The 12,708-nt window shown below is 40.7% G+C and overlaps 1 protein-coding gene across 4 annotated transcripts in view; it reads right to left on the reverse strand.

Annotated features, from left to right (window-relative positions):
• Window positions 1–1,598: 1,598 nt before the first annotated feature.
• Window positions 1,599–12,708, reverse strand: part of SLCO5A1 (solute carrier organic anion transporter family member 5A1) — a 184,603-nt gene continuing 173,493 nt past the window's right edge. For all 4 annotated transcript variants that reach the window (XM_051844559.2, XM_002710462.5, XM_089335356.1 and 1 more), the window contains 2 exons: window positions 11,900–11,964; window positions 1,599–7,377 (listed from right to left, as the gene is read on the reverse strand). In XM_051844559.2, coding sequence (XP_051700519.1) covers window positions 6,920–7,377; window positions 11,900–11,964 — 523 coding nt within the window. In that variant the 3' untranslated portion in view covers window positions 1,599–6,919. The remainder of the gene's footprint in view (window positions 7,378–11,899; window positions 11,965–12,708) is intronic.

Below are 12,708 nucleotides of genomic sequence, written 5' to 3' on the forward strand. Positions count from 1 at the left end.
GCACCAGAATCCTGTATGGGCGCTGGTTCAGGTCCTGACTGCTCCACTTCAGATCCAGCTCTCTGTTGTGGCCTGGGAAAGCAGTAGAAGTTGGCCCAAATGCTTGGGAGATCCACATGGGAGATCTGGAAGAAGCTCCTGTCTCCTGGCTTCAGATCCGCACAGCTCCAGCAGATGGAAGACATTTCTGTCTGTCTCTCTGTCTGTTAACTCCACCTCTCAAATAAATACATTAAAAAAACTTTAAAAAAAAAAAAAAAAAAGCGTTTCCCATGCCATGCTGTCAATCAGGAAGGCCCTCACCGCCCAGGGTTTTCGATGTACTTGAAAGATACTCTGTTCAGTAAAATAAGAGGCACCCAAAGGCAAACATGGCATATTCTGACTTAGGTGGAAGCTCCAGAAGCTGTTCTCACACAGGTGCAGAATAGAGACTGGCATGGGAGGAGGTGACCAAAGGGACTGCAGAGAGGGTGGATCCTGGGATGGCCGTTGCACAGTAGGAATGACTTCTCATGTTCTATAGCACAATAGGAAAACTATGGTCGACAATTACTTGTGTATTCCAAGTGTTCCCAGCACGAAGAAATGATATATGTTTGAAGTAATGCATTTGCCAGTTACCCTGATCTGAATTGAAATATCACACTGTATAAATTCGTACAATTATCATGTGCCAATTAAAATGTTTTCAACATATTTTTTAAAGTCCAGTGCTTTTTCTCCCTAGCTGGAGTTTGAGCACAAGCTCCTGTCCATGGGCTGCTTTACCAGTCAGCAATGAGTTCATCACTCAGTAGCAATGACAAGACAAGCAAGAGGGTTTTTAGCTAATGTGCTGGCCACATTTGATATTCACTCTTGGATATACTCTCTCTTGTACTTGAGGCTGTCCCTTTACTTATCAAATTTTGGATTCATCAGTTGAACACTTTCACAGTCCTTCCTATCTGATCACAGTCAACCACAAAGAATAATACCCACCCTCACCATGTGTTCCCCATTGGCTTAGGGCTCCAGGCAATTAGGGGAAGCCATGAGAGTAGTTCAAGTAAATGAAGCAGGAGAAGTACCAGGTATCACTTCTGGACTGAGAAAGAAAAAATCCCCTTTGCCGTTTTTCTGGGCTCTTCCTTTCCTTGTTCAGCAACCAAGCCCAACCCTGAAAGTTCAAGATGATGAAGTCTCTGTTCCTGGGTCCCTGAGGTATTGTGTGGAACAGACCCCTAACAGACATGTAATGTGAGTGAGAAATAAACTCATGTGCTATAAAGTTGCCAAGATACTAGGTTAGCACGTCACTTAAGCATAACTTAGCACACCATATTCAAGGCATGTGCCTTATTCTGCAGTCAGAAAGTATTATTTGAATTTTTAGATATTTAATGAGCTACTTAAAATAATTCACTTTGGTGAGTCAGTGAAAGATGGGCTATGGCAGACTCATAACACTATAATCCTAGTACTTCACATGTGATACATTCTGTTTTGAGGCAGAGGTACTACTTAGATAAAGTTAATTTTTTGGGAATGGTGGGAAATCACACTGGCATCATTACTTCATCTCTTCAAACAACAAACATCTCAAGACAAACTAATTCTGATCCAACACAGTTTATTCTTTTTTTAATTTTTGTCCTCAATTTTCAATGATCAAGTATTCAAGATGTTGTAAACCAAAGTTTATTAGTACACTGACAATAGATTTCATTAAACACAAGGAAATTACACATTTTTAAATTACCCTAAGAGGTTTCCAAATAAATACTCATGTTAAAAATCAAAAAATCAAATCCTTTTATGTAACAACTGGAAACAGCCTTTCATTGCAAGCATACCTCTACACACACACACACACACACACACACACAGAACACACACTTCATTAAGATCCTAGAGCCAGCTTATTTGACACAGTTATTATACTATATTTCCTTAAATTAAAAAGTTAGAGGTTGACCCTCCTGATTCGTGCTTCTAAACTAACATTTGGGGTATGGGATAGAGGTATGTATTTTGAGAAAAATGCCCACAATCAAGTCGTATATCAATGATTCTTGCTTTTTACTTCTAGATACAAACTTTAAATAACTTTAGCTCACCCCTTTGGTTTAATATGTCCCTGCAGTTACTTTACTTTTTGAGAATATGTTCTTCAATTTTAACTTGTAAGAGTAGAATACCAGAAAAAGACAACACTTCCAAAAACCCAGTGATAACAATATCTTACATGGGTATAAGCTTTTTGGAGAAGAAATAAGAAAAGATTATCTGAAATATTTTCACCTCTCTCTGAAATTATTTTTAGCATCTAATTATTCTTGCTAAAATAAATATCAAAAACACTGAGTTTTCCATAGAAGAGTATCCCCCTTACACGCTTCCTTTCTGTAGTGTGGAGTGCATGAATTAACTGTTGAAATGCAAGTAGTGGGTGCTTGTTTTCTGGGAAATTTTCCAGATTTCCAAATGGAAAGCACATGCAGCCCCTATCAGTGAATTACTGTGAAGTCAGTGGAGAACATGCATTGTTAGATATTTTTAGCACCAAGGCATTTTTTTAGTATTGCTAAAGCAAACAGCTAAGGAGAGTTTTTATCATATTTGACCCTTCCTAGGGGTGAGTAAAAATGAAGTGTTGAAAATTCCAATGCAACAAGTAGTCTGGGACAGATACAGCCAGCAGCATCCCAGAAGATGAAGAAGAGAGAAAAAAAGAGAGAAGATAAAGTGCACAAGGCAACTAACCTCACCTGCCAGCCACAGGCTTCCTTACTATAGACGGGGAAACACAAACGTGTCAAGCTACCTACAAGTTGGTATAACAGAGAATTACCAAACCTGCAGTCTAGGCGATTCTGAGTTCTATAGTATTTTGGTATCCACTGCTACTCAGAACACTCAGTATGCACCTATGTGTACATAGTTGTATTCATGGTGTGTGTCATCTGGATGTCCTAAGCACATACACAATCACAAAGTGTAACTGGTACCAGCCTAGAATGGCGCTTGTCTCCTGCCCCCAGGCACACTAGAGAATTCCCACAAATGCTTCAGGTCCCTTCAAACCATGAAGGTTCTCTTTGGTGCACAAAAGGTTGCTACAAAACAGGCTGCAAAAAGAAATTTTCTGGATCCCAGTCCACCAATACATGCACTCCAGAAATGCAAACTAAAGAAGCATATCCTTGGTGGTTGGTGAAGATGTAGGACAGCCCTTCCCTCCACGGGGCCCTCCACCAGGTCACTCCCTTCTTGGAACACTTGCAAGTGCATGCTGCAGTCTGTTGTCACAGCTTCTAAAGGTAACAACTGCATCGATGGTTAGCTATGAATTTTGTATACATTCATTTGAAATATTTATTAGGAATCTTAAAATTCATATCACAAAAATACCAATGAATATGCTAATATTCTGAGAGAGAAAAAAACATACACCTGAAACCCCCAAAGCTCAGATTCAACAAATCAATACTACCTTCCCTCATAATGTTTCTTTCTAGAAACTCTACTGTTGACTCAATGTCACAATTGAATTTGTTCTATGTTAAACATGAACTATAAATAAATATTTGAGGTATGTTATGAAAAACAATTTGAATGTAACACTTGGCTAAATACATGTAAATTTACTTTGAAAATCTAGTTAAACATTAAATGTTGATGTTTCCTACAGGTTTTTTTTCTATTTACACAAAGAAATTTTAACTTCTGCACTCTTTAGAAACAGCAACACATCCAAAAAATGAAACATTTCAACTTCACTATTTTATTATCACATCTTGCTTTCATTAACCAAAAACTACTGTATGCATTGGGTAGTGTAATAAGTGAATAACGCAGAGAAATCTTCACCCTGATTTTATCATTCTTTATAATGATACACAAGGTATTTTGCCACTCTTGGCTTCAGTTTTTTATGTATTGAAAAAACAGAATGAAATCTTTGCAAGGTTATTAAAGGGATTAAAATGATGTGTATTAAATACTTGACAAAATGCTCTACAATCAAAACACAAAAAAAGTTCACTTTTTCTTCTCTACTCCCCTTCTCGCCTTCCACCAACATTTTTCACTGTATTTAAGAACTAAATCCACCAGCAAAGAAGAAGGAGTCCATGATGATGAAGATAACCAAGAGGATGTGCTTCAACCACTTAATTCACCCTCTGGGAGCTGCTAAATTAGTAGGCTGGACTCAAGGATATTATATTTGCATATTAAAGCCAAATAATACTGTGACATAGAGTATATAAAGGAATAAGATGACCTTCTGCCAAACAAGTAATCCAAAGCTACACTCATGGAAAGTGGCAATGAAAGCTAATAGTGGCTGTGACCAGAAAGTAACATGATCAATTTATTAACAACCATAGATTGGCTTTGTATACACAATTCAATGAAATCATCTACAAAACAGTCACTGTAATTGGCCATGCACTACTTCAGTGCTCCCACCAGATGCCAAAGCATTTTGGAAACAACTATCAATTGGTACATATTCCAAAACTTCATTCCCTCATGATTTTTACTGCTTAACTGACGTTCATTGACAACACATTAATGACACACCTGCTATTTATAATTATTGGATACTTTAGGAAGTACAATATTAACACTGTGATGCACATTTCAGGCCATTTTCTTTGGATTCTGGCCTGATCAGCAAGAAGGACTTCATGAAGTAATAGATGACAGTCAGGCAAAATGGTACTTGACAGTTAATTGGTGCATGGTCAATGGCTGCACATCTGGATGACTGTTCAAGGTAGAGAAGGGGCTAGAAGAAGGCTCTCTAATTGCCCGCTGGTGAATTCAGCAATCTTAGCTACCAAATAAAGTGTCAATCCCACCAATATCCTGTTATTGCACTACCTTAATGATCACAGGAAAATTAAGAAAGCATCACCCGTTCCCTACCTACACATCTTTAGTTCCAACAATAAAGGAAAACTTCTGAAGGATCAAGATCTCCCGTAGAGGGCAAAGAGCAGCCCTGAGGTCTCACAGTAGACATCAGGTCGATCAGCAGTGTCTTCTGAACACCTTCAGTGTGTGCCACCTTGGCTGAAGTTTGACAGATACCAGTACACTTACAATCTTAGCCAAGCAAGAATGTACGCCACTTTAAGAGCCAAAAACCTAAGACCCAAAGGGAAGTCCTTGTCACTTGAAACCACAAACTCCACCCCTTGCAGACATGATTCAGTCCAATAGAGAAAAACCACCACCACAAATTGCATGTACCAAAAGAACCACTTGACCATTTCTAGGTAGAGAGGAAAATGACCCTTGACCTAGGAATAGTCACACGATTCCAGCTATACAGCCCAGCAAAGATGGAAGTCAAGGGCAGGAATCGTGGGGCCATCCCGCAATCACATCTCTTCCATGAAAGAGTGTAAACCAGGTGAGGAAAGAAACATGGTCCAAATTAGCCCTACACGATCACAGGTGCCTTGGCAGAAATCTCTCATAATTCTATTGGTATTTGGATCTTACAGTCCCCAACAGCCAGATCTCATAAATTCACCTGCTGGCAGTCACTACCCTAAGCACCATGTAGAAAGTGTTACATGTGGTGCCTAAATCAAAGTGACATGCGGGGAGGTACTGATGAGAATGACGGATAATGAATCCAAAGGGCATGTAGGAGCCGAAAAATCCGCTGAGACTCACAGCAGGAAGGTGACAATAGGAGGGGATCAAAGAAGGGTGCACCATGATTCCAACTCTTATCGAGTGTGACAGAACAGTTTATCGTCAAGAATTCTCCACCATCACTTAGAATCATATGCTGGGTCCAGCTTACAGATCTGCCTCTTCCTGCATTCAAAGTGATTTTCATATCCCAGGGTCAGCTTTCCTGCTCTAATGACTCATTGTCAGAAGCAACACAGCAATTTTCTGTATGAAAAAAGAAAACAACATGGATTTGCCAGTGCTTTCAAGATCCTGGTCTTACATCTCTGGAGTCTGTTCTCTGACTACTTTGACTGTGTAGCTTATAATTCCTAACTATCCTAAAGAATTCAAGACATTTTTGCAGCAATTTCCTTAGATGAGAAAGCCATCTGTTTCTCTTTGTATTATGCATCTTAAATTACAATTGTGGGCCATCTTGTTTAGCACACAGGTTTTAGAGTCCCTTATGAAAGAATACTGGAGTTTTTATTCAAACTATCAGATTCATGATCAGCAGCCTCTTTAACTACCTACAATAGGGCAGACAGACTAAAAGAGAATGTGTCTTGGGAAATGATGTAGCTGCTCCTTCTACGAGGCTATGCACATGGTTCCTTTGCAGCATTTAAAAAGTTCTACCTGATTGAAAACTCCGCTATGGCTTAAAAGGCTACTAACAGTACTTTAGGGAATGCTTCCCTTCTTCCATTCAAAGATATACCTGCTCTATTCTCAGGAAGCCAAAGTAGCCTGCTGCACTTTCATTTTTCCCATCAAATTGCATAGTTGAGTCAAATGCATTTGTGCTTTGTAGCAGAACTCACAGTAGGTGTTCGTATCTAAAAACCTTGATGTGTAAGAGTCATGGTCAAGCTCACCATTGTTTGGAGTGTATACTAAGGAGATGCACCACCATTACCTTTCCCAGATTTGGTTAACCATGTACCTCGACGTCATACCATACTGGAGCATGAGCATTGGGTTGACAGAGCAGAAATGCGAACAAATTTAGCTAAACTCTCCTCTTGGAGAAGAGAGGGGCGAGGCTCGCAGTCTTGTTGAGGTATGCAGCCCTCCTCCGATAGTGGCTGAGTATGCTGAGTTTTGTTGGTTTGAGGATTGTGTCTGTAGAGGTTAAAAAAGGAAAGAAAAGAAGGCACGGGTGTTTCTCAAGTCGCCATATTGAACTCAACCAACAAAACCAAAGTCTTCATTTTCAAGCTTCAGGAGGGAGCTATAGGGCAGCGGGACTGCCTTCCAGCCCCGGGTCTGCACAGGAACTGACTGCTTCTGGGAAGGGCCCCGGATAGGTCTGTGCCGTGCAGTGGATGCCCTTCTGCAGAGCTGCCTCTTCGTGGAGTTCTCCCTGGGTGCTGAAAGCGGGACACGATCTAGTCCGGGCGTACTTCTCAGCACCGTGGGGCTGGCCCACGAGCTCACTCACGGTGCTTAGGGGGCGCTCTCTCCACCTCTGCCTCTGACGGCCCTCCTCCTTGTATTTGATGGAGTACCAGGCCAGAAAGATAAAGATGAAGCCGACGAATTTGAGGCCAGCCGCCAAACCAAAGTAGACGAAGCGAAAGGACGTCACGTTGTACTCCCAGCAAGAGCCCTGCACTCCGCACTCCTGCTGCCAGAGCATACAGGTGGTGTCGATAACTGCTCCAAAGTAAATTGGGGTCGGAATGTATGCTACAATTGAGGAGAAGGAGAAAAAATGTCAAGATCCAGCACATCTCAGAGGAGAAAACAGATCGGTAAATGAGCGAGGCAAGCTCTAACACCAGTTGATAAGCCTGATTTTCTTACAAGAGTTTTTAAAAGATGAGTCACATCTTATCATCCTGTATTTACCATAAAAGCATTCACTGAGTGGTAAATACTTAAAAATCCTGCAGTTTGTAATTCAGAATGCATTAATGATTTTAGTCATAAAAATATCCGTTACCTGTATATGCACATTCAATCACTACCTGTACACCTTAGATAGATAGAATTTTATTTGTCAAATATCCTTCCATGATACAAATGCAATTAAAGAATAATTAAAGACTCTTCTTAACCTTAAAAGTGGAATTTTGCCATTAATACTTAGGAGACTGTGCTTAAACTTTTATTGCCACCGCAATTCTGTGGCCTTAGCTCTCATGGGTTGGGTTCCCGTCCTTGGATATAGGAAGAACGTGAGAAAAGCCTTGTCTCTCAGAAGCCAGTTAGCATATCAAGCAGCACCTTTGTAAAGGTACTTGAGGTGTGGAAATCATTATGGCATAGAGTTCATCTCTGAAGCTTAGGAAACATTGGAGATGAGCAGTAACTTCACTGTTTGGCCTATGATTCAGACATAGCTTTATTTTTTCAAATATGTATTTATTGATCTGAAAGACAGAAAGATGGACAGATGGAGAGCTCCCACCTGCTTGGTCACTCCCCAGATGTCATCAACAACCAGGGCTGAGCCACACCCAAATGGGAGCTAAGAACTCATTCTGTGTGTCCCACACGGATGACATGGACCCAATTACTTGAGCCACAACCATGGGCTCCAAGGGTGCACGTTATAGAAAGCTGGAGTCAAGAGCCAGAGGTGGCACTGAACCCAGATTCTCCAGTGTGGGACACAGCTGTCATAACCACCCTTTAATCCCTAGGCCAAACTCCAGCCCCTAGCCATTTCTTTAATATCTTAAGAAAATATGCCCACTAGTCATCTTTCATCGTATGCTTATTTTCTTTGCCAAAACATGCCTTAGCCCCAACTTATTCTGTGGGCAAATGTCTATCCCTCCTTTAAACTCCTTGCTCACTGAGCTGCCACTCTATTCCCAGTGCATTGTATTAACTATGTATTAACTTTGTATTCACCATGTATTAACTATGTATTAACTTTGAATTAACGATCACAGTGTTTAATCTGTTTGCCTCTCAGCTCCTTCATGGCAAGGACTATGCCTTTTTGTCCTTTGCATTCCAGGACCTCTGAGCACAGCCCAGGGGTCCTCAACAAGACTGTGTAGAAGGAGGTCATGGATGTGAGGGACCCAGGGAGGAAAGGAAGAAAGAAGAGGGAAGGAGAGAGGATGATGAACACCAGCCCAGAAGGTTGTGAGTGATGTCTTTTTAAGGAAGTTGTATTTATTTAAATTGAGGGCTACCAATAGAATTAAATTTTAACATTATGAAAGCATTTTTGCTTTGGAAGTTGGGGAATTGAAAATTGGCTTGTTGGCCTGACTACCCTTTTCGCAATCAGTGGAGGTGAAGATCACATTGAATTCAATACTAAAAGCCTGAAATGCTCTCCTCCCACTCCTTCCTGCTGCTGCAGTATGCACCTGCTGGCTTACCTTTACCTTCAAATCCACATCAAATCGCCCAGCCCCAGGGCCACTCCTCCAGCAAAAAGAAAAAGCTATTTTTCTCTTTTCCTATTCAACAACCCCATTGGTGAACAAATTTCCATTTCAATATAATGCTTTTTACTTTTCAGTGAGTACTATAGGGCACACTTCTTAACAATTTCTGAATGTGTCAGAATTTCCTAAAGCAAGCTTGCTTTTAGAAATGATGCCTTTTGAAGTCTTATTAGTACCACAAAGCAAGCCACCAATGAACTGACCCTGGAAGCATTTCATCCTGGAGCTCAGTAGAAAGTTCTCTTTCCTGAGAGACTGAGCCGCCATCACACTGAGGATTACCAGAGAGGATTACTGCTTCAAATGCTCAGAGGAGGCCATTTTAAATATTTTATTCTTCAATACCAAAAACACATTGAATCAAAAAATCTGAATTTTTTTTTCCTCCTGTTGACAATGGTACTGATTACAGGGGATGGGGGAGACAGGCAGGGAGTAGCAGCTGACTGTCACTTTAGAAAGAAAACATCAACTTGGTGATGAGGAAGCCAATTGTAAATGCACTGAAATTGGTTAAGGGAATGAGTTTCTTTGTACGCTTTCTTCCCATTCATGGTCCCAACACTTTACAGGTGACACCATGCTTGTAAACATAAGGAAAGGGGGTGAACATTTAGCAGAGTGGTTAGGACTCTGGCTGGGACAGGACACCCCATATTGGAGGGCCTGGATGCTGTGCCCAGTTCTGACTCCAGTTTCCAGCTAACACAGACCCTAGGAGGCAGCAGTGATGGCTCAGGTAACTGAGTTCCTATCACCCACATGAAAGACCTGGACTGTGTTCTCAGAGCCTGGCTCCCAATTTTGGCCTGGGCCAGTCCCAAATGTTGTGGGTCATCTCTTGGTCTCTGTCAGATAAATTAATTAAATTTTAAAAAAATAAGAACAATATTCTGCCTACACAATGAACTCTTTGGTTTTTCACACTGACATAGAACTAATGAGCTTCTCCTATTAAGAAAATCTATACAAGGCAGTCCTTGTATTTTATTTGGGGAATTTTTTGAATTCTTTTCGGCCAGCGCCATGGCTCAATAGGCTAATCCTCCTCCTTGCAGCACCGGCACACCGGGTTCTAGTCCCAGTCGGGGCGCCAGATTCTGTCCCGGTCGCCCCTCTTCCAGGCCAGCTCTCTGCTATGGCCCGGGAGTGCAGTGGAGGATGGCCCAAGTACTTGGGCCCTGCACCCCATGGGAGACCAGGAGAAGCACCCGGCTCCTGCCATCGGATCAGCGTGGTGCACCGGCCGCGGCAGCCATTGGAGGGTGAACCAATGGCAAAGGAAGACCTTTCTCTCTGTCTCTCTCTCTCACTGTCCACTCTGCCTGCCAAAAATTTTTTTTCTTTTGCTCAGAAAATTTGACAGCTATACTCTTGACCAATAAAATTACTAGAAAGAATTGAAAATTTCATAAAATAATCACCAGTTTCTTCTTCTGCTTTTGTGTTAAAAAGTATAGAGATATCAAAACATCAAGAAAACAAACAAATTTTAAATTTCTGGCTGTACTATTTCTTATGGTACAAAACTCTGGGGAATTCTGCTCAAGTGTATATTCAGAGTGAAAAAGGAACTAACCTAAAGTTGGTTTGGTTTTGTTTCAACCCAGGGAAGAACTTGTCAACTTTAAGTTCACAGCAGAAAGTGGTTAAAGTGCCATCTTAAGTGTTAAAGTGACCATATGAAGTGTCAAAGTGATCATATATATAGAATTCAGTATTAAAGGGATCATATAAATGAGATCAAGTGTCTTGTAATAATAATACATAGAAATAAAAAGGAGAGAATGTCCCAACATGGGAAGCAGTCCACAAGGCACACTCATAGACTGATAGTCACTTTAAATAGCACTCTTACCTCAGAATCAGCCCTTAAGGCACTCTGGTCTGGCTGAAAAGCCCATGAGAGCATTTCAGGCATGGAAAGCCAAGATACTGTGGCAAAAAAAGTCCTACATGAAGGATCTCCTTGAGTGAGACCCCAGTGGAAAGAAGGGGCCATCAAAGAATGATGTAGTTTTCTCTGAAGGAGAAGAAAACTTCCACTTTGCCTATGGCCTTGCCTAAATACTGATGGAGGCTGTGGACTCAAAAGACTTCCATAGCCTTGGCAGCTCATGGCAAAAGCCTCAGGTAATCACTCATGTCATACATAAGGGTGTTAATTATTAAATTAATAGCAGGAGTCACTGTGCACTTACTCCCCATGCAAGACCTTTGTCCTGATTAGTTGTACTATGAGATTTAACTGTAAAACTTGTTCTCAAACAGTTTTTTATATTTTGTATGTATGTATGCTTTACTTTGTGTGTGAAGTCTTTACCTTGCATAGAGGTGGTCTTCTGTGCATAAAATTAATTGAAAATGAATCTTAATGGTGAATGGGACTGGGAAGGAGAGAGGGAGGAGGAAGTGGTGAGGGAGTGGGAATGAGAGGGCAGGTATGGTGGGAAGAAACACTATATTCCTAAAGATGTGCTTATGAAATTAATACTCATTAAATAAAAGGTAAAAAAAAAAGTAGTAGATTGTGGTTAAGGGAATCTGATCAAGCAGAAATATTAAAATACAAAGCATCTATTAAAAAAATCACAGCAGAAAATAGGAATTTGTGTTCTCACCACTAAGCTGTAAATCCCTAGCTGCTAAAAAAAAAAAAAAAAAAAAAAAAAAAAAAAAAAAAAAATTTCCTAGCTGCTACTGGTGACAAAGGACTTCATTTGCAATTGAAAAGACACAGAGAAACTGCCATCCACAAAGAGGAACTAAAAGCCACCCTTGGAAATTCAGGAACGTACCAAGTGTTCTCAACAAAACAAACTGCATCCCCAATGCGAAAGGTCTCTCCTCATCTTCCACTGATCTACAGTGAAGGGAAAGAAAAAAACATTTTAAAATAGTGCCAAGAAAATGAATGTGGAATCAAGCTTATGTTATGCAGAGCTAGGAACTAAAGGAAAGCTGGGCCCAAACATTTAACCACTAGAATTTCTGACAACAGCCAAGCAAGATGACTGAATAAAGGGGTAGCCCAAGAGATGTTGAATAATGCTGACGGTCTCTTTATAAATACCGGTAAAGGTCAAAGGCTGTTGTCTGAAGAGGCAGCAGCTGTTCTAACTGAGCTTCCCAAACCAGTTCTTTTTTCTTAATTTTTGGAGTTTTATCCCAAATACTGCATTCTTTTTCTCTGTTCACCTCTAGTTGCCAGAATGATAGGTGTGCACACTGAAAATGACTCCCATAATTCCTTATTAGGACAAAACAACCAGAAAATGTAAAAGCACAAGTTAAAAGCCAAAGAAAGAATAAGTCCCTCTCAGACATCTGTTATTTTCCTAAAGCATTTGCTCTGAGCAATTCCTAGATGGCAGGAGGACTGGAGTCCTTTAATTGTGTCATTAGCAAACAGTCAAGGACTCCTTTTTCCAGCCTTTTGGGTGAGAAGCCAACTAGTGGTTCGCCACATCTGAGCACTATAAAATGGTGGCCTTCTGTGGGTTATTTAGATTCTGTAGAATTAACCTGAAAAGATTTATATCATTTAAGTGAGGGAGTCTAGTAATGATTCATGCTCTTTTCAGTTGAGGGAATCCTTATCCTCTCT

The sequence above is a fragment of the Oryctolagus cuniculus genome, chromosome 6 (assembly GCF_051225735.1).
Source record: "Oryctolagus cuniculus isolate XC-2025 breed Fujian yellow rabbit chromosome 6, ASM5122573v1, whole genome shotgun sequence".
In the NCBI taxonomy this organism is placed as follows: Eukaryota; Metazoa; Chordata; class Mammalia; order Lagomorpha; family Leporidae; genus Oryctolagus; species Oryctolagus cuniculus.